This window comes from Pygoscelis adeliae, unplaced genomic scaffold (assembly GCF_000699105.1).
Source record: "Pygoscelis adeliae isolate BGI_AS28 unplaced genomic scaffold, ASM69910v1 Scaffold121, whole genome shotgun sequence".
NCBI lineage: Eukaryota > Metazoa > Chordata > Aves > Sphenisciformes > Spheniscidae > Pygoscelis > Pygoscelis adeliae.
This window is the reverse complement of record NW_008824359.1, coordinates 8,506,544-8,529,259: the sequence shown is the minus strand read 5'-3', so window position 1 is coordinate 8,529,259 and position 22,716 is coordinate 8,506,544. Positions and strand designations below refer to the sequence as shown.

Here is a 22,716-nt window from a genome sequence, read left to right as displayed (position 1 = left end):
CCCTGGACTACTTTGGGATTGCTGATTTCTCGGCTACAATTTCCCATCTTTGGTAGAAGTATCTGCCAAATACATTGTTCAAACTGGATCTTGTATTTCGATGTATTGAAACACACATTGTTTAAAGAAACACATAAAGAATCGCACTCTGTAAAACTAACTTGAGCTTATCATGCTATGGTTTTTTTGATATGCAAATGTTATTACCAGTGACTTCACATTTTCTTCTAAGTCATCAGTAAAGAAATTATAGGATATAGCATCAGTGCTATATCCTTGTGAGATCCCAGAAAGAACATTCCCAGCAATAATTTTTATTTGACACTGGCTTTTGCCGTTCACTCCCTTAAGTGTACTCATTTTACTATTTCTATTTTACTTATTAAATATCTGCAGAATATTGGGATTATTAAAACCTATGGTTCCTTCCATATATAATGCTGTGTATTTTGAAGCATTAAATAATACGTTTCAGTCAAAAATGTGCACTCTCAAATTGATCTACCTGCCATTCCAGGCTTTTCTTCATTTTATTAGCTTGCTTAGATTCTATAATGTCATCGGTTGTACAAAGTTTGTTTCAAAGTACTCTGTCATTTTAAGAAACACTTACCATTCAAGTCAAGGAAAATAACAGGAATGTGAGTTTCCATACCAGGCACAGGAGTCCTAAAATGTAAGACAGGGACAATGGTGGCATTTAAACTAACGCAGATTTACCCAGCACACGTACCTTATGATACAAGCCCACAGCACATTACATTCAGTACAACTGCATTTCTAAGCCAGACCATTGATAACCTTGGCAAACAGCTTTATTTTAATTTACTGTTGCAGATTCCAAGAGACTCAACTAAATTGGTATTTCTTTTATACCAGCTCTCTTCGAATTATTATATTCTTTGACCTCTGCTTTCAGAAATGTTTTCTCCCTCTAAAATACTAATAGCAAAATTAAGTTTATTTACCGTGACACACACATTTATTAAATGCAAACCCCCCTGCATTAGTGATAGCAGTGAAGACAGCAGAGTGAGAATCAGAAAATCCAGTGTCAGTTTTTAAACTAACATTAATGCTGCCACACTACACGGTTATTACTCTTTCTTGCAAAACACATATTTAAGAGTCAAAGCTGCCATTTAAGGCATCTCTCATATCATGGAAGAAGGGGTAACATAGGTGGTGGGTTTTTTGTTTTTAAAAGTAAATATTCCATTGCCCAGCCCTTTTAAGCTACACAACATTAAGAAGATACTAAAAACATAATATGAAGCATGAAAGACTTTAAGACTCCTTGTTGCAATCTTAGCTGTAAAAAAGGGCTGTAGCCATCTCATGACAAACTTGGACTTGATAAACTTCATGGTGAACACGAGCAGGCTGGAGTCTCATGTAACATATAGGGTGCTTGAATCATACTGAATATCTCCTCTGGCACGAATGCGTTCAAAACAGATTCTTCCTCAAGTAAGTTTCCTGCAGCTCCACTGTTTTCAAACCTAGTCAAACACTTTGATGTGAAATTTGACGTGTTTCCAACAAAGCGTTTGCCATTTTTATGTTTCAGAAGTACTAGCTTTAACAAACTTCAGCTTAAAACTCCATGACAGCCAATTTCATCAATAAATATTTAGAGGTTTGCTCAGAAAAAAATTTCTGAAAGTTGAAAGCAACTGAAGACAAGAGGTTTGAAGTGAAACAACCTTGCTTCCTTATCTGCAGTTGTTACTCAGCTGCTACAGTACGGCAATCTCAGTCTAGCGTAGTTTACTATTTTTAATGTTTAGAAAATTACATGGAACACTTGCTGACTAAACAGACTTTGCACTCAAACCAGGAGCGCAAAAAAATGCTCCTGTAGATGCACTTTTATTATGACGGAGCAGCCTTTTAAGTGAATGAACTAGGTAATTAACATATTAGCTAATTTTTTTAAATGGTAAGTGCAGCGGTAATATATATTGATTCCTTTTTTTCAGAAGGTCATAATTACACTCTGATCAATAATAGTATCGTTTACTAAATAGCATTTCTGGATTTCAGATACACAGTCTAATAAAATAGTTTAAGCAAGAGGCCTAATTTTAACAACTTTGCTCATACAGTATACAGAGGCCAGATTAAGGAAAGCAAAAAATGGCAACAATCCAAGGCAAGAACAGGCCATGCATCATCTTTACATTCGTTCTTGCATACGGCAATGTATGTTCCTACCACTCCGCTGGAGCTCCAGGGATCCCACTGCCAGCAGAAGGAACCATTACAGCATTCCTTTCTTCAGTGAGCGTTAGCCTCATCTCTAAAAGCTGTGCCTCCCGATCTGCATCATCTTCTGTTTTGTCTGGAGAAAGCAGGATGTCAGTCAGGACAATAGAGAGCATTTCTTACTCAGTGCCTTTATCATGTGTTGATGATCTTATACTGTCCGTAATAGAATAAAATCCACTCTGCTCAGAAATTCAGCACACAAAGAAGAAACACACAGTATACAAGAACAACAAACAATTTTATATAGGCTTCTCTAACTGTAGTTTCACTGAAAGCAAATTACTGGTGAGTTCAGAGATTCAACTCTCCATTAACTTCTTTTCTAAATTTTACAATATATTAAGATAAAGAGCATGTGTGCCTGTGTCTCAACCTATCACTATTGTTACCTTTAATAGGATTTGGCTTACCAGGCTTCCCAACGAGTTTTTGCAATTGCTGATCAAGATACTCCTGACGCTTTGTTAAGGCACACAGCCATTTCCGACGGAGTCTCTCCAAATCCCTATCCTGTGAAGAGGAAAGTAGCCATGTTAAATATTGACCCAGGAAAGCCAATGTTTCCTAGTTGTGGCTTACACATTTCCTCAACCCTTCTGCTCACCCTGGACCCAAGAAGCAGATAAGAAAGATGGAGTAGACCTCCAAGAAATCACTTAGCTCCTCTCTATTATTTTCTTTTGCACAGGACAACAGAAACACAGAATAGCTGAGGTTGGAAGTGACCTCTGCAGATTGTCTAGTCCAACCCCGCTCTGTGCCCAAAGCAAGGTCAACTACAGCAGCTTGCTCAGGGCTGTGTCCAGTTGGGATTTTAATATCTCCAGGCATGGAAAGTCCACAACCTCTCTGGGCAACCCGTTCCACCACCACGGTTAAAAAAAAAAAATTAAAAAAAAGTTTCTTATGTTGAAGTGGAGTCTCACTGCCTCTTGTCCTTTCACTGGATACCACTGAAAAGAGCGTGGCTCTGTCTTCTTTACTCCTTCCCATTTACATACATTGACAAGATACAGCCTGAGCCTCCACTTCTCCTTGAGGCTAAACAACCTCAGCTCTCTTAGCCTTTCTTCACAGGTCCAAACCCTTAACTTTCCACATCTTAATGGAAGTATTTTTGCTGGCCAGCCTGAGGCATCTCTTTCTGTAGCTGTTATTCTGTACTACCCAGCTGAACAAGCTTCACTTTTTACATCTTCTTTGCCCCCAGACTAGTCTAAAACTCACTAACCACTACCTTGTGGCAAAGCTGGAAACCCCAGTCCTTATCCATGACTCACCATTCATGCTTAGTGTTTAGCAGCCTCATATTAGGAATCCATCCCTGCCCCGCATCATGCCACTGTCCCTAGTTACGGCATTTGCAACGGAGCCTTTAAAAATACTTTTTCTTAAGTGCTCATGTCCTTCAAAAAAACCACCTCAGTATCCTTAAGAACATTCAGTTCATTTGTCTCTGGTGTAGAAATGGCCAGAAATGAATGATACCCTACATGCACCATATTGGGTGCCACAAAGATGGGCTATCAGCTCTGGGATGCCTTCAGGCAAGCCTCTTTTATAGCAACAGCAGTTCAGATTCATTCCACATCAAACTATAACAAATACTTTGTCAAGAAAAATTCGTGGATGCAAGACTATAAACTACAGTTGTATTACTTGCCCGCAGACCCCTACAAGCATGCCGGAATCTGTCGGAGAGCATTAAACCTAAATCTCTGGTTGCTCGCATTATACAAAGTTGAGATCTATAATGATGACGATGTGCTTTTGTTAAAGTTATTCACAAGAAGATGAAAAATGTATCACAGATATTGTACCTCATCAGTTCCCCTTTTAAGGCTCACGTTACTGTGACATTACATACAAAAAAATAGTGTGCTGATTTCAGTAGTTTTACCACTGCTGTCTTAGGGCTCCAGGAACAGAATCCCCCTTGCTTGCCCAAGGGTTGATCACTATGCAGTATACTCCAGCACTCATACACATAGCACATTCATAATATGAAACAGCATGAAGTATTTTGACTGCATCTTTCAACGCTGTCAATGCCTCCTCTTGTTCTTAATGAGGACAATCTCAGTCTAACCATAGTTTGTCAAGAAGGAAGACTCCTTCCCCCAAAACACCAAAACCGAAAAGCAATTGGATCTTGTTTTGGAAATACACATCAAGGCACCTTGTTCTTTCTCTTCCACCTCTCTAATCCACCATGTGGCTTTGCAGCATAACAGTCTATGCAATTCCTAAGCTTTCAGTCTCTTCAGAAGACAGGTCTCTGCACATCCAACCAGTACAGCACACATAAAATGCTGATCCTCCTCTAACGTGTTTTAATCTGAAAATAGCTGAGTTTGTAAAAAGAGAGCATTCAAAATTTTTACCTGATAACTGTCCATTTCATCCTCTTCTTCCTAAGCCAAAACAAGCAAAACCACATAATTAAATTTTTTTGGTAGCAGGAAACACACTGAATGCAAAAGCTGTAACTGTTTTAAGCAGTATTAGCAGTCTGAGCTTAGCAATGGCAAAATCATAGAATTAAACCACATTTCCATCCCAAAGATTTGCTGCTATCAGCTGGTCTAAACACAAACTAAAATAATCCAACAATTATAATGGAAAAATGTCACAGAAATATAGCTATTAGAATTCTTTATAGCTGGAAGAAGGTGGAATACCTAAATTGTCCTCAGAAATAAATAGGAGTTATAGCGAAGCAACTTGAAACCTGTTGATCCTGGACAGCAAAGAAAAATGTGCTGTTTTACCTGTAAGAGTTAAGTATAAATGTTACAGCAAGCACTGAAAATCAAAGTCTGATATAAAGGATTCGAGGTAGGTTTGCTGCAACGTTTAGAGGAGTAAAATTGTAAACACCTAAGCCAATTGTTAGGGTGTTAGAATAACTGTCTGCCACACCAGGAGTTGCAACGTAGACCTTCGACATTTTGATTTCCATTATTTTCTGATGGGAGACGCCACCTTTCATTCTCGATATGCATTACAAGCAGAGCCACTTGCAATGAGCGTAAGCATAACTGCCACTCCTGCACAGTGAATGGAAAAGCAACGAGGACTCCAATCCTCATCGAGTTCTTACTTATCTGTTTAAGCAGTAACAAGCCACTGGAGTCTACTTTTGTATCTTAGTCATGAAAGCAAAAACTTAGCTAAGCTAAAATTAAAAAGCCATATAGAAGAGGCATTTTCTTAGTTCAAGGTCTCTAGAAAATCTTTCACATTCCATAGATAGCGATATACTTGAGATAGAGAAATGCTAATAAGGGGACTAAAAATCCAGGTGTTCAAGTCAGAAGGCTATTGTAAGCAACAGGACTAATAAAGCATTATAGCCCTTTCCCACATGGGTTCAGTGTCAGACACAACTCACTAGTCTCTCTCAAGCAGAGCTTAAGTCTTTCTTCTCAAAAGAACTTAGTATTTTGTGGATTGCCAGCTCTGTTGGATATGGTTGAAACTGGACAACAGATCAGAAATTCACTGGGGAAGAAACTGAGACAGACAGGACGCTCACCTGGGACTTGCCCCCTTATGAAACAGGCTAAAAGGGGCATGTGTATGTTGTGGGTGTGTAACGGCTTTCAAGTAAAATTTGCAAGAATCAATCATTCTGTCTCAAGAGAGAAGCATCTCTTAAGAAACTTGCTCCGTTCAGGAGTAGGAGAGAAACAACAGTTTACTTGCTCTATAGGATGTGGGTATCGGGGACTGCTGTGATGGAAAGGCAGCTAGAGAGCCTGCAGGCAGAGTCAGTAGCAGAAGCATGATGGAGAATAAAAGCAATAATCTGCCTAGGATGCCGCTGAAAAGTGAGATTTCTGCAAAAGCAGAAAAAAATTCCCTTTTTGTGCTCCTGACACAGAAGGGGCAAAGGATTGCTAAGGTTAGGAGACAACAAAAACCCAACTACTTCAGACATCAAAGGGAAAAACAATACTGATTAAGCAAAAAAAAGGGAGCAGATGCGCATTGAATCATACTCTGTCAACAGGATAAACATTATGGAAAGCTGGGAGATGTCCAAAAAAGTACTTGACATTTAGTTGGCCTTGTCTCAAGCAAGGGCAGCTAATCAAGCAAGTCTCTGGACTTGCTTGTTCTGTTGCACCAGATTTTAGCTTGCTAACTCAGAGGAGTGACTAAATTCTAATTTAGCTCTTGGGGGAAAAAGTCAAACTGCACTAGAAACTGATAGAAGCATTGCAAGAAGACAATCCCTAAAACCAGATTGATATACTTGCAGTTTAAGATGAGATGCAGTGCTTCTGAGGTTGCCAAACAACTGGCCAACATACACTATGGGCCAACAACTGGCTCATATAAAATTCTAACATTTGTAACTCAACACTATTTGAATATATGTTCCACTGATTTATTTTAATTTGAATAGTTACTTAAAATTGCTGCCATATCTAATATTTGAGGTAAAATCTACTGGACAAACTCCTAATGAATTTTAGAAACTTTGGCATTTTCTTTTCTTCCTTGAATGGTGTATTAAGACTGTGCTGCTTTAAAAAAAACAAACCAAAACGAGAAGAGACGCAGAAGATAAGTCTTACAAATATTATTTTTGCCGTGGAAAGTGATTTTTGATCAAGAGGAAGATTGTCCACAATGCTTTCTGAAAGACAGAGGTTTAGATTTAAACTATCCTGAATAATCCCTAAAACCACCGCCAAAGCAATTCTGACAATCCTTCTTGACATTGCTTTATGCGTTTAAGAACTAGGTTCAAAAAATATCCCCCCAAACCAAACTAAAACTTGAAACAAATGGAGTTGCCTCCAACTGCAACAAACTTTGGACATCACTTTATGCTTTTACATGTCTTGGAAATAGCCACAGCTAACAGGAAATATTCAGACTCTTACCTGATAATTTTCAGGTACTTTTTGTGACTTGACATGTTTTATTTGAACACAGCCAATTCCAACAGATAATATTGATTCCTCCATCAGTGGCAAGGTCCCAGATTCCTGTACAGATCTCACTTCAACCTGAATTCGTCGAGATTGCCCCTGCCCAAAAGAACAATTTGAAATGCTTTGAAAAAACAATATAAAATGCTGAAAGCTTAATGACAGAGAGACCTCTACTGGCAGTCATTTGCAAGCAACATTGTATTTTTATTTTGTGAAGAACAAAGTGGTGAGTACTGGAATCTCAATGACCTAGTGTTCAAGAGATACCCCTTCTGTTGCAAGGATTTATGTATTTACAGGAAAAAAAAAGTTCAGCATTCAGCAACTCCTCAGTTTGCTTCTCTGGAGGGTTTTCAAAACATACGCTTATAGGATTTTATTTTTAATACTTCTGAAGGCGGAAAATGGGATCTCTTCCCCACCTACAAAAGAGGAAAGAAAATAGTCTAATTTGCTGAGATACTGGAATTTCAGTCAACTTTTCCTGACTCTGGTCTCCTTGACTGAAAATTCTTACCCACTGATGTTATCAATCCAGCAAAGTAACTGTTCTTTAGTAAAACCCATAGGGAAAAAAAAAAGACAATTAAAAAAAAAAATCAAAGGAGTTGGGGAGTTCAGAGGTGCAGCCTGTATCTAACTTTAACTAATTCCTAGTGTTCTCTGGGCAATAGCTTATCACTTAAAAATGTTAACTACTCAGTTAAGCATTAACAATTTAATGTGTGTAGAATCCAAAGAACAAAGGAGTGGTTGGCTGAAAGGATCAAATAAAGGGGAACTCTGGACCTCTTTAAAAAAATAATGAAGTTCAGTCCAGACTGATGTCCTTTCTACCAGCTGCTGTCACAGAACAGGGAACAGAACATAGCAAAAAGATTACAGGTAAGCCTTCGATCACCTTTACATCTGAGTTCATGCACACTGGCAGTTTCACAAAACACAGAGGGACTCCACTTTCTTCCACTTCACGTCTGTTTTACACAGTATCATATTTTGTGTCTAAGCTTGACGGTTCCTTGGACACCATCCCTTTACCATACAAAACAGAAGCTTCTTAGCTTTCCGCAGGCTTTTTTTTTTCCTGTACAAGCCACCTTACCTGTCTGAGCTGGAAGATGCCTCCTGTGCATACGTCCTTGGCAGGAGTCACCTCAACTGGGCAGTATTCCCCATTCTCATTCAGCTCTAGAATTTGAACCCAGAGTTCTACTTTTCGGGTTACTTCACTCCACCTGCAAAACACGTCAAATGCTGGGTTTTGTTTTGTTTTGTTTTTCCAAAAGAAAGAAAATACAAAGCATTAGCTCAGACTGCAGATTGAAGATGCAAAATAGATGCACCATTTGTGACTATATAGGGTTACTTGTTGTGCAGTGCTTATAAATTCTACTGACAACTATTTTAGTCAAACATCAGAAATAAGCCTTTTCTTTATTCCAATATTAAAACCAATTCCACTGGGTTCTAACATTTAAGCTCTGGTCTCAACGACTGCCACAGAAGCCCAGTGTTGTTGGTGCAATCAGATTCATACAGAAGACAGCAGAATGAAATAAGACATTGTCTCACAAGCTTTCAAGATTCAGGGCACTTTCCTGAACTTCATCATACTACTGCCTTCTCTCCAATTCTTCTAAGAGTTTACATGGCCACTTTCGTAGTACCTCAAAATTAAAAAGGAAGGAGGTACTTATTACTTAGCTACCAAACGTAACTCACTATTTTATAACATCTTTTTTTCATCTCCTCTTTGCCATATTTTCCTGACTTTTTTTTTTTTTTTAAAAACTTCCCTATATATAGCTTAATACTCAACATGCTCAATACAAGCGTAGGCTGGAAGTAAAAAGGGAAATAACTGCCAATAAATTAAGGTGCAGAACTGCCTTCTAATTGGAGAGGCAAACCAACTTACGTTTCAGAAAATGCTACTAAGCTTACTTTGGGGACAAACAAACGGCTGCCAGCAAAAAAGCAAACCCCTTCAGTCTAAACTACCATACTGTTGCATATTTACTCCAATTATTTATAATTAGCAATATAGCTCTTCCAATGGAAGCATTACAGTGATGACATTTCATGGCCAAAAATGAATTGGAGTCAGACCTTGAATAAATATATCAGCGCCCAGTCAGAACAACCATCTTACTGTTTTAGACTTGATAGCTCTTTCTGGCGCAGACTAGCATAACAATAAAAAGGAAAATAGTCAGCTTGCTCTTTTGTAAAACACTACTTATGCACTTGAGTTTGCCTAAATAAAAGGGACTTCAAAGTCTTTCAGCTTTTACCACTTTTAATTTGAAACAGCGATGGGCATTTCTCCTCTTTGACTTTTTTAAAGCCTACTGACACATCGCATGGTGTTTTTCCAAGACAGTCTATTCATAATAGTCTAATAGCTACAGCCTCAAACACATGTTCACTTGTCTTTAGTTCAAAATTTGACTACTTATCCCAAACCTGCTTCAAAATTGGGCACCTAAGACAGTGATTTTCCAAAATTCTAAACCAAGGATCTATTTTCCATATTTACCTGTCACGAAGGCTGCGTGTTTTGGCTTGAATTATTCCCAAATCCCACAGGGCTGGATTTTTGCGGTCACCACTCTGCTTGTGCCCATACACTTCAATTGCCAAAGCACCGTCGTAAAGATGTTCCATGAAGTCTTCGGAAATATTTACAGAAACTTCCTGTATGTAAGCAACAAATGGGTTGATGACTGTGACTACACAACGACTTAGGCTTAGAGATTTACTGTCTTGACTTTCATATACGCATGTAGTAAAGTCACCCTGGTGCCCAAGACACAATATAGAGGAAAGGAAGAACTGTCACCTCAGTTTGTAAAATCAGGAGGCAAGGCAAAGATACGTGATTTGCTGAAGATTAAAGTCTATAAAGAGCTGAAAAATGACCACATGCTGTTCTAAGTTCCTGACTAATGGTTCAAAAAAAAAAAAAACCAAAAAAAAATCATGGTCTAATGTTCAGAATCAGAAAATCAAAACTCATCAGAAGGTGTTATATCTATTTACAAATGATAAGTGGAACAAATTGCTCAGTGTAATAACAAATGATAAAAAGATCAAGATGACAACTCAGGTGATTGGCTGGCATTCATCTAAGCTGACTTTAGTTATCTCTATTAAAGATGCCTCCACTCAGACAGTTGCTTGGAAGTCAATAGGAGGAAATAGTCTGTTCTAAGATACACGACCTAACTTCAACATCTGCATTAGGATAACAGGCATCACATCCCAGGACTGGGACGTTTCTCTCCACTACATCAGTGTAGAGTGATCAGCTCAGATACGGACATCAAATGTACTCAGGTGAGTATCACTCTTCCAGTCACACTCAGCAGCATTTTTACTGTGGGTAAACTCCAACATAAGTCTCTCTGCTGAACAGATCGCTTTCCTTTATTAATCTGCTGAACAGATTGCTTTCCTTTATTAATCCGCTTCTTCACCTTCTGTGATTTTTGTACAAGTGAACAGTGTAGTATAATCAAACGTATATGGACTCCGAAGATGTTTCAAGTTCTTATTAAAAATGGAATTAGGGTATCAGCCTCACAAAGTACAATAACGAGAGCAAAGAGGCAACTGTTGTGCAAGCATAAACCTGCTTTTTCTGCCTACAGTTTCATTAATAAAATAGAAAAAAATTTACATTGCAGTGATCAAAGACAACCATGCACCGTGGCTCCTTGCTGATGGAAGATAAGGAAGAATCCACCTCAGGGGCAACACTAACTGGCTCCAGCTGATCCCAGAACGTATATTTGCAGAACACAAAGTTGGAGAGGTGCTGTGGCAAACCTGTAGCCTGAAGTATTTTAATCTAGAAAAAGACATAAGAAACAGAGAAAAAGCACTTATTCATTAGGCATAGAGTTAAAAATATGTTCTGTTAGAACAATGTTATTCTGTTCCACCGCAAAGGATAACAAAAAAAGAAAGGAGCAAAACAAAAAACTTTACAAAATACGAATTTCTGCACTGATATACATTGGAGACAGTATTTTGAGTGCATCACCTGAACATCGCCACTAGATGTCACCAGGCACGTATTTCTTGGGAGTGAAAGCTAAAGGTATGAATTTTACAAACACACCAAAACATTTTGGTATTTTTTAATGGTGAGATGCACCAAAAACTTTATAACTGAAGAGAAATACAATAAAAATTTCATACTTATACTAAAACTGGCTCCTTTATTCTGCAAAATCCTTGTCTGAAGATACTACTTGTCCTTATTCTTTGATGTTAAGAAACAATACAAAAACAACCCCAACAATACAAAAATAGCCTGTCCCCTCTTTTTCAAAATCAAGGCCAAATAGAAACAAAATGTTTTGAATACACCTTCTGATCTAAACAAAGCCATCATATTAACCATATTATTTTTGGGTTGACGGTTGGACTCGATGATCTTAGAGGTCTCTTCCAACCTTAATGATTCCATGATTCTATTTAATAAACTTCTATTTGCCATTTGTCAAATTAAGTTCTGATGAGTTAGACTCCTATGGTAAAGCACCACTCAAGATCCTCAGGAGAACATGTTTCCTGCAACAATGCCCCATACTGCTTGCAAGCACTCGGAGCTCTATGGGACAGGATAAAAAGTGAAAGAGAGTACAGTTGCCCCCAAATTGTTCACGTTGTCCAGAAGCCAGCAAAATTGGGGTTCCACTCCCTCTAGTGCTTTTTGCCTCCCTCTTTTCTTATCTGCACCTTGGCCTATCTTGCATTTACTACAACACAGAACTGCTAGTAAATCCTTCCTGCTAACTTTCTTTTTATTATTAACAATAATAAACACAACTTCATGTATTTCATGAAATATTGAATATTTAGAGAGAAATATTGAGAGAGAGTGATTCACAGAACAACGGGAGTATATCTAATTCAAAAGGAGTCATAGAATCTGATGTTGTAGCTCCAATCCTAGTGCACACATCTTCCATGTCTTCCAAGACTGCAATAAACTGTCTGGGGTAAGATTGTATGCATATACATATAAATATAGTTTTAATGAATACCTTGCAGACTTAAAAAAAAAAAAATCATGCAGATTGAAAGGACAAAACCCATCTAGTTCTCTTGCATTATTTCAGCCACTCAAGAAACAAAATACTGTGAGAAAAGACCACACGGCAGCACTTCAAGACAAACGCTGGGCACCAGGACTTTACACAAGGCCATGAAAACAAATACAGCAAAAGTATTAAACTCTGTACGCACAACTGAACGATTAGGTACAGCTAAATTATTTGCTTTTTTTTTTTTAAATCCTGAAACATCAACACAGTTTCATATAGTCAATCAATGAGTTTAAGACAGGACTCTGCCCGTGTAGCTGAATACTGGAAGTGAACATGGCGCACAAGGTTACAAAGAGACATCTAACATCCAGCAGCCAATGCACCAGAGACTTCTTTATTTTAAGACTTGGGATGGAAAGAGAGAAGGTTGCTCAGAGGGTGGGATATATCTGGAACTCACCCGGCAGACAAGTTTTCTCTCCTGAGTGTCATTTTCATTTGAATAGTCTGGACTATCCTCGCCTCCAACTAACCTGTCGTCTATCTCTCCGCTCACTCGAACAACTTCAACATGGAGACGACCTGATACCTGATAAGAAAGGATTAAGAATGACTTGTGTACCAGAAAACAGTGACCGGTTCATCCCTTTTCAGGTAACTACAACTACTGCTGTTTCCAGTCTGTAAGCAGACAACGTTTTGTTCCTTTTTATTGTTTTGCACTGTGCCCTTGTTGCACCAGATGAAGAAATCTTTGGAGCAAGAATCAGAGCCTTCGTTGTAAAAACATAAAGAAATCAGCCACTAGAGTGACTTTGGGAAACAGCATACTGCAATCTCACTCACCTTCATGCCAGTCTCTAGATAAGAGTCTGCAAAGTGCACATGTGATGCAGAGCACAGAGGATGTTGCCTGGTATGCTCTAGCTGCCTGTGAAGTTGTTCTTACAGTATATATTTAAGAGCCTATTCTTGATGGTAGTCGGTGAAAGCCAGTGGAGCTATAGCTCATTTGTGTTCTACTAAGTATTTATTTTGGGCTTCTTCACTCAGAAAGGTGCTCACAAAGCTTTCTCCTTTCACAATCACTATGCTGGGAGATAAAGAGCTGTCTAAACAACTCTAGTAAGGTATTATGGGATTTGCATAATTCCAAATTGTTAGCAAAGAGCTTGTGCACACGAAACTGGAAAATATCTACTGTATACAGGCAATAAGATCCAAGGCTGTAATTAAACAATTGAGTACGGATAGATTATAGAAGAATGACAAACCTCTCCCTTCTGATTGATGATTGGAACAGCATATTGTAGCTTCACATCATAGAACAGGCACTCAAGAAAAACATTGGCTACTCCGATAAGGCTGTGGTTTTCCTGCTCATCGTAGAATGGATCAGCTCGCCTGAAGTAAGCTCTCATCACCTTCAATCAAATTCAGAATAATGTAAGAAAAACAAACTCTTCATGAAACAGTTTTCAAAGTGTTGCACAACCAGCTTAATGAAAGAAAAATGGACCCAAACAGGAGGCTAGATTAGATCACAAGAAGAATGTAAGCTTGAATTTTACTTTGGACCAAGCATAAGGCCTATCCTCAGCAAGTTCTCTTTAATGTTGTCAGATTCAGAGAAGTCAGCCCAAACATCAACTCCTGTTGTGTTTACTTACTGCTTCTTATTGTATGCTCGGTTTGGTCACCAAACCATGCATGCAAACAAGGACCAAAGTGACAAGAAAAGGGTCAAGGAAATGCTGAAGTACTAGGTAAAGCAAAGGCTCAGGAAAACTTATCTCTTTGTATATCCCCCCGCTCCGAACATCTACTTAAAAAACAAAATTTAAAAGGGATGTAATTCTATCAGCACAATACTGGAGTAATTTTTACTTACTGGGTTGTCTTCCTCACAGTCTTTCCACTCCTGGTAAAGATCCCTCATATCTACCAGTCGATTCTCCAGCTTTTCCAGTGACCAAATCTGTTTGCCTTTCCCTTTCCTTCGCACCTGAATAGCAGGCTCACTGAGAATTGCGCCTCTCTGCGAAAAAATTAAAGAGGTATCAATAAGGAATTTGTGTCACAACAATGAAAAAAATAGTTTAAAAGCAATAAAGAAACCTGAGAACATCTTTTGGAAAAGTTTGGATTTTGTTCTTTTTTTATTCTAGCTTGAGCAACCAAATTCAAGCGTGACAGACTCTTAGTTTGGCTGTCACAGTACATTCATGTTCAGTTTAACTGCGAAGTCTAATCACAGCTACAGGCACTAGTTTCCGTGGTTTTTCACCTTACGTAAGTGTTACAAATAGGAACATTTAAGCATTTCACAAATATCCTCAAGTTACAGCAGAGGCCTGGAGTTCCAGCTAAGCTTACTACTGTCTGCAACTTTCAACTAGTGCAGACACTTAATCCTCCTTACTGTCCCATTTCTAGATGTGCCAGAAGACTGCAAGAAAACAAGCAACCGAGAGAAACTTCTAAAGCAATTGATAAAAATTCTAATCCTGGAATAAAATACATCTACTGTACTAATGACAGCCTGACTATCACCAAAATTATGAGCTGACTTCAAGAACAGAAATAATAAGCCAGCTTAGGTAGCCAGCCTGAGACATGAAAGTCTGGGTTCAATTCCCTCCTTCCAAAATTTCTAAGATGCCTGGAACAAATCATCCAAATCCTCTCTGCTCCAGCTCCTCCCTGTACAACGGGATTGACAGCATTTTCTCAACTCACTGGGATGATGTAAAGCCAAATGTCCACAAGGTGATGGTAAATACTTGAAATAAAGGTTACCTAACCTGCACAGATCTTAGCACTCTGCAACAGAAGCAAGCGTGAACTTCAACACCAGTGGAAGGGTCTTGCACCATAACATTGATCAGTAAGCTAGCACACTGTTTCATGGTAACAAAGTAAGATAAGGATATAGCATGCATTAACAGAACCATGTTTAATGCACACGAATAGACTGGCAAACTATCTAGAGCATTAAAGTCAGAATACAACAAATATGAACGCTAAGGGGCAAACTTACTGAACAGTGATTTAGCTCCTTTTAGGGATACCTTACCTTACTGTTCGCATTAAGGCTTGAAGCTGGGATCTGGAGGGTAACTTTATACTCTGTCCTCTTGTCCAATTCCTCTCCGATAAAATTGGCTTCTCTCACGTACAAATTGGCTTTAACAATCTGCTCTCGCAGCTTTCTCAGGCTGTGGGTCAACATTTCTTCTCTAAAAGAATGGGATTTGGAGGGGGAGACAGGAAAAATCATGGCATTCAAGTATTGAAACTGAGTGCAAAACAAATGATCACTTGACAGGAAGGAGTCTTAACATTCAGCTTTTTAAAACAAAAATCAGGTGAATTAAATTGCATGTTTTCTGGGGCAAAAATTTAAAAAAATATTATCTGTATTAATTTAGCAGTATAAACGTTAGCATAGTGCTGGCTTTGGAGACTTCTCCATGCATCTGCCAAACAGCTCTTGTGTGGCTTATTCCAGAGTTTCCCCACCACAGATGTGGATGTTCCATCTTACACAGAAAGATTTATTCAGACACCATGACCCACTTGCTCACTAGCCTTCCTGGCAAGTGTGAGAGCGCGCCAACTGTGCAGCACAGGAATTTGGTACCACAAAATATTCCAGACACACAGCTAACACCTTGTTAGACTGTCTCAAATATTTTCTATTTCAAAAGTTGCTTCTCTAGCCATATAAATTAGATTTGTATTTTCTCGTTACAATGTCTTGACCATACTAACTGTTTTAGGGTTCGTTTCATCTTCCTCCTGCAGCTGCTCTTTTTGACAGTAATACTGGAAATGATTGTTTAGAGGCTGAAGTAAATAACCTCAGTGCAATTGCCTAGGAGGAGGCAAAAAGGACAGTGGCCCCTCTGTGGTTATTAAACAGTTTTTGCAATGCTCTGGATCAAAATTCTTTGTATCATCCTCTTACTCCCTTTTCTTTCTGCACTCTTCTGGTTGCCAGGACCTGCCCAGGTCAGACAGATGGATGTGAATCAAGAGGAAAAACCTTCCAGCAGCCAAGGCATGATCCACAGAAGAACAAACTCCTATAGGAGTCCCAAAGTTTCTTCCAACCACCTCATCTTTAATCAAATTTGTTGCCAATCAGGATAGAGTTTCTCCTTAACAACAAAGCAGACACTCATTCTTTCTCATCTTTTCTAGCATTATAGGTCTGATTGTTCTTAGACTAATATTTTCACTCTGTCCTCCCCAGCCCCCCGCAGGAGTCCTCTCAAATTTGGCAGAGGCGTCTAATGCAGTTAAAAAGCTTGCAAAATTCACTAGCACTGAAGAACTTCAAATGAACGCTCCTGATGGTCAGATCTGATTACCCACCTCTCCTCCGCCCACTGCCGTAAGCGCTGCTGAGCGCTGGGAGAATGAAAGGAGAACCTGTCCATGCTGCGGAAATGCTGCTTCTCTGGCGACAATCGCCTTCGCAGTTGCTCCAGTTCATGTTCATACATCAGCCTCTGTCGTTCAAGCGCAGACCTCTTCTCCTCTTCATGTTGCTGCTCCAGGCTTTGCAAGATTGACTGCATTGGATCTAAGCAGATGTTGAAAACAAAGAAGCTAGTACTTCTGGGGGTCAAATACCTGGTAACCATAAAATTAAATGGAGACAATCATGTAACGAACATGGGACAGAAACAGCGGACTCGGAAATACGAGATCTTTCCCACGTTCTGCTACAGATATGCTGTATGACCTTGGGCAAGGCACAATTACTATGATTTGGTACTTCCCTTCCCCATTCTATATCTGCAGTTATCCACGTTAGGAACTGCAGCAGCCACTGAAATCCATGGTGAAGAACGTCCTAGAGAGTATACACAGTTAGCATGTAAAAGGAGGAAGAGATTATATTTTTGCTGTAATGCATATTAAAAAAATGCTGCTGAACTGTGGAGTAAAATAAACATCTACAAAACAGATTGGATGGAAGATTTAAGAGAATTGAGAAAATGGAAAGACCCAGCTGAAAAAAAAAACCTTCCTCCTGTTTCCCAAAATAATGCCATTCTGGGACAGCTACATAAGACCACAAAGACTAACAAACATGGTTTCAGAGATAGAAATCACTACAGTTAATGCCCGAGTGAGACATAACACAAGAAAAATAAACAACGAAGTGAAAACACTTTGATTTGAGGCTGCAGTTCCACCAATATTCCATTTTTGGCTTTCTCCTCAACAAGAACTGCCAAGCAAAACATTCTGTGGTGGGTTTTTTTCCCCCCTCAAGTGCTAAAATGGCTACGATGAGTCATCCACAAGAAAAATTCTCCAGTAGGAAGTTGTAAGGGAAAAAGTCTGTGGTTAAGAGTCCCTGAAGATGTAACCTCATATTCTGTACCTACTTCCAATAATTTCTGTTGCTTCTTACCATTACTACCAAGTGCCTTCATAGTGACTTCCATCTGGGCATATTCATAGCTGAAGTTAATCTCACTAGACACTTCACTGGAATTGTCTCCATCTGTGTCCAGCTGCTCAACACTATTACTGCACTTCATAGAGTTGTCTCGCTCTTCATCCTCATGATCTGCCTTCTTCTTCTTCTTCGGCAAATTCAGCCTTTAAGTAAGAGGAAAATATTTGAAGAACTATTAATTGCTCAACTTTGAAACAAAGGGTTGCTTTCAAAGATTTTTAAAATTAAGTAATTATCCAAATCAGTAGATTTTTCCCTTTCAAAATTTGCTGATCTCCTGTGAGTGTCGTTTTCCTCAGGGTAAACAGAGGAGTTCAAGGCAAACTAACTGATACATTCTACACTCTAACAATAGAGAGTACCTGGTATTACTAATCATATAGTTTAGATAACCATGAATTTTTTCAGTCGTCCCATATCCAAATAATTAGAGGCAATAATGAAATTATATCCCACTTTTTATGCGGATTCGTCTTTCAAGCATAAAAGAAAACCATTACGTTTTAGATTATCATTTAAATCCGCTGATCTTTAAGGTATTTCAGACCAGACACAGAGGGTTTCAAGAATACAGTCTTTCACAGAAAACTTCTGCCAGTGATCCTGTCTGATACAGGAAGGTCTCAGGTATGGCTGGAGCTGGAATTCGAGGGAACAGAGAACACAGTGCCTTTGTAAGACCCAGATCACTGTATAACACTGGTCAAAAATCTAACACCTTGGCTGCAAAATCCAAAAGGCAACCTATCCAAGTCAGAGCGTGGGTGTAATATTTTCACTGTGGAAGAGTGGAACTTAATATTAACGTGGTACCGAACCACATTAAAGTTATCACCCCCAAAATTAAATCTCTTCAGTGAGATAATAGTACTGATAACTACAGTAAGGTCCTCAACAGCAAGGTTACAGTCCCTTGACAATACAAGAAGTGAAGTCAACCTGTTGCCCTGAAACTAAAATCATGCACGGTTGCTATGACATCTAGCATTCGAGAACAGCGAAACATCAGCATTGACTTTATAATCCCAATGAAAAAGAAATCACCTCCTCCTGCAGCCTGAATGCTCCACTGTCATCTTTCCTTATACCTTAAGATAGAACAAAGTTGGCACAAACTTACAATTTCTTTAATATCTTTTGTACCTGAAGAAGTGGTTGTTTCCCCACAGTATTCTGTCTCCATGATGTAGCTGGATAGGACACATGACAGCAGAACCATTTACGAATGTCCTGTGAAAAGGCAAAAATCAAAAGCAAATGCATCTATATAAGGCTTGGCTTTTTTTCCAGTACTACTTTCTTTATTGTAACTAGTTAAGGTAGGAGAACAGGTTTATGGATTGCAAACAGGCAAAATATCCCCAGAAACGTTATTCACCTACCCTGTGCTGTTTTATAAACTCCTCAAACTCAGCTTCTTCTGATTGCTTAAGCTTATCGAGTTCATTACTTTTGGATAGATATTATGACAGCTATGTCTGGGGAGTATAATTAGAGCTTAAAAATGAGGGGCCTGAAAAAAGATGTCACTGGAAATAAACACTTTTCACACTGCTTTGAAATACAGACACAAAATAGAACACAGAGAACTTTGCTATATAAATAGCTTAAAGACAATAAACTAATTAGAATAATCAGAAACTACTTCTATTTCAGAGTCAGATTATGTCTGAAAATAACTGAAATTCGAAGGGAATTCACCCAGTCCAAGCTCCTGCTCAACGCAGGATCAGCTACGAATCAGGGTAAAAGTGAAATTCTTGAATTTTGTGTATCTAACAATAAATTATTGGAGATGCTGACGATGCATGTCATTTTGTGATCAATTTAAATATACCATCTGCTTTTCAAGTACTGCTACTTAATCAAATAAAGCAACAAATGCTTCAGCAGCTCTTTGCATATCAACAGATTTCCTAGAAAATTAATTCAAATTTTGATAGAGTTACATCTACACAGCTGCAAATCAGCGAGTATCTACTTGCTGAAAGCATATGCGATTTACTCATCCTCTCTGAAAACTTAGACTACAAACACCATCACTGAGAGAAATCTCTTTAGAACCAAAGACATGAGTTGACAGAGGGGTTGACGACAATTAAAACAAAATGTAAAAGCAGGATACAAGCAGTAGAATTTTCTTACTTCAGACTACATGGAAAAGTTCATTTTTTAATTCTCTTTTTGCACCACTAATCATAATATACTAGCTAAAACTGCAATTATCATACACCTGGAGCTGTATTTTATTGCTTTACCTAGTATTTTTTTGAGGTGTTAACATAACCTGTCCTTCTGGGGTGATGTCTATAATGCAGTGTTCAGGAAGAATTCCCATTCCACACAGCTGGATATCTTGAGAGTTGTCTGAGCCTATCAACGTGTGCTCCTGGGAAAAATTAAGATGTTAGCAATGGATTGCAGAAGTTCACTAGTTCTAACTCATCCACTCTCCTCCTGGATATGTCTTGTCATCTAGTCCCAAAATTCGAAAGCTGTTCAATACTTCCCTTAGAGGGAAAAAGGAGAATGAAACATTGCAAGCAAATCCTCGCTTTGTCTTACAGTAACATGTAGGGAGCACTCAGGAAAATTTACAGGCAACAGTTAAATCCGAAGATGAAGAGGTTTCTATAACTTAATTGTGGAATTCAGTGCCTCGGGATGTGGTAAATGCCAAAAGTATAAAGGAGTTCAAAGGGAATTAAGACAGGTTCACAGCGGTTAGACCCATGGCTATTACGCAGGTTCCATCTAGATCATTCAACGGCTTAGGAAATTCCTGAAGTACTCAAGGCATGAGTGATTTGGCAGAGGAAGGATCACTCCACACACGCCCCAGTTCATCCATTTCTTTTTTAGGCATATCTGAGCAATTTTTGAGGAATAGCTACAACAGCTTAGATAAGTCAGATCAAGTTGTTCTTTGGTGCTTATAAGAACTAGTACATATGCAGCTCAGCATTGAAGAGAACGTGCGCGAGATATTTACTCCGAGAAGTATTTTATCAGAATTTTAGGCAAAACAGGTGTAAGGCATTTTATCAAAAGAATTTCAATTTCAAAGCACAGGGATTTCTACACCAAAATTCTCAACCAACAAAACAAATTTACATTATTAAAAAAATGAGATAGACTAACTGAAACACACAAAACCTACCCCATGCAAAAGGGTTTTCTCTAGAAAAGGAAAGTAGCACAGTACCACCTGAGGCTTTTCTGCTGGTACTGATGGGCCAAAGCCTGTTTTCTGAGCAGGCTTTGTCTTCAGTGTACTCTTGTCATGTGTTCACAATGAACACCACAGAAGTCGGCTCTGCTTCGATAGCTGTCAGTGTCGAGGCTCATTTAGCTGCTTGAGTCACACTCCAGACACCTCCATGCAAGGCACCTGGAAAGGATTCAATCCTTCTCCCAAAACCTCAGCTCAGCTCTTTTGTCCTTTTTCATGTTTTTTAGCAGATACAACATTGAGAAAGTTCTTTCCCTTGGCTTCATGGAGATATCACACAGCAACTATGACTGATATCAAAGAGGATCATGTATTTCCTAAGACCGACTAAACCAAAACCATCTTTCAGCCCAGTTGCTACTTCTGTGGCTGTTTTGAGAGCTACTATAGACCACTTCAAAGAGAAGAGAATGATTTAATGTGAAGCCCAAACTGCCAACTGTTCTTACACTGCTAAATTTTTAGAACTTGTGTTCTAAAATGAGACTTAAAAACGGTTGTATGTCATTTCCCCTCCTGAGTCCAGATCACGCCTACAGTTTCTTAAACTACACTGCTCAAATGTTTCAGTGCAGAGTCCAAAAGTCACATTACATGTTTTATGTTTAACATTAGTCACAGGGACTGCACATCAGCAGAAGTGCTAAGGCAGAACAGAACTTGATTTTCACTCCTGGCAAGTTGCAGAAAGAGGAATAAAAACACATTTTATAAACTGAAGCCAGTACTACACATGTAGAAGCAAGCTGATTACTGATATGCCCAGATAAAACACTTTTCTGGGTAAAACCTTGTGAAAGCTGGCGCAAAAAAAACAGAAGACAGTTTATAAAAAGAGAGCATCTCTAAATTTTTTTTAAAAACCAAAGCAAAAACATAAAACCCCCAAACCTTCCTCTGATACAAAGAATTAAATTTGAAATAAAAAGGTTGTACTCATTATTTTTAATGAAGCAGTGAGTATCAGAGAATGCTTTAGATATGCAGTTTTTATAACATTCTCTAAGTCCACCTCTGCCAATGGCATTCGAAGCCCACTTCTATTAAAAAATTAATATATATTTTTATATACATCTCTCAATATTTATTTTTACCTTTAAATAGTATACCAGAAGTTCATTGAGAGCTGGATCCGCATTCAAATTAACCAGGAAGCACTTATTATCCCCCACTTTTATTCCAGAAGACTGAAGAGATATGCCAAGACTTTCCAACTGTTTCTGACGCTCCTGCAAGAGAGTAGCCATCAAAAAATTAAGCTGATTGATGTACAGCCCTTCGGAAACGCATTCCTATCTGCCAACACCACAAGACAAAATGATGGGCAGCTACTTCTGAAAAAGATAACTCTCTCTTCTGCAATAGATTAGACACAAAAGCCTTAGTTATATCAAGCTCTCATCGGGGTATCTGTAATTTCTCTCGTCCTTCCAACCTCTGATCTCAGAGGGCTACGTGCTATGGTCTCACAGAGTTGCATCTTCCTAGTGAAAAATGAAAACAGCTGAGAGCAGTACACTGCAGTACTGTAGGAGCTTCTCCATGACCTCACTGGAACAGCAAAACGCCACCACAAAGACATCTCTAGAGCCCTTTATTTTCTCTTTTGAGCTAAAAAGCAACAAGTTAAGTTAAATCCCTGCCAAGTCAAGCTCCATGTCTATCTTTTATTCCAGAGCAATCAAAATGACAAAAAACTGGCAACCTGCTATTTAAGTAATGCAA

At 38.7% G+C, this 22,716-nt stretch overlaps 1 protein-coding gene across 1 annotated transcript in view; it reads right to left on the bottom strand.

Annotated features, from left to right (window-relative positions):
- KIF13B (kinesin family member 13B) overlaps positions 1–22,716 on the bottom strand; it is a 141,233-nt gene that overhangs the window by 36,364 nt on the left and 82,153 nt on the right. Inside the window, exons 14-30 of the mRNA XM_009319762.1 lie at positions 22,086–22,220; positions 20,018–20,148; positions 18,903–18,989; positions 17,712–17,902; positions 16,661–16,871; positions 15,357–15,519; positions 14,172–14,318; positions 13,555–13,704; positions 12,741–12,869; positions 10,903–11,073; positions 9,760–9,917; positions 8,323–8,455; positions 7,170–7,316; positions 4,656–4,685; positions 2,682–2,781; positions 2,218–2,344; positions 614–669 (exon numbers count right to left, since the gene is read on the bottom strand). Coding sequence (XP_009318037.1) covers positions 614–669; positions 2,218–2,344; positions 2,682–2,781; positions 4,656–4,685; positions 7,170–7,316; positions 8,323–8,455; positions 9,760–9,917; positions 10,903–11,073; positions 12,741–12,869; positions 13,555–13,704; positions 14,172–14,318; positions 15,357–15,519; positions 16,661–16,871; positions 17,712–17,902; positions 18,903–18,989; positions 20,018–20,148; positions 22,086–22,220 — 2,266 coding nt within the window. The remainder of the gene's footprint in view (positions 1–613; positions 670–2,217; positions 2,345–2,681; positions 2,782–4,655; positions 4,686–7,169; positions 7,317–8,322; positions 8,456–9,759; positions 9,918–10,902; positions 11,074–12,740; positions 12,870–13,554; positions 13,705–14,171; positions 14,319–15,356; positions 15,520–16,660; positions 16,872–17,711; positions 17,903–18,902; positions 18,990–20,017; positions 20,149–22,085; positions 22,221–22,716) is intronic.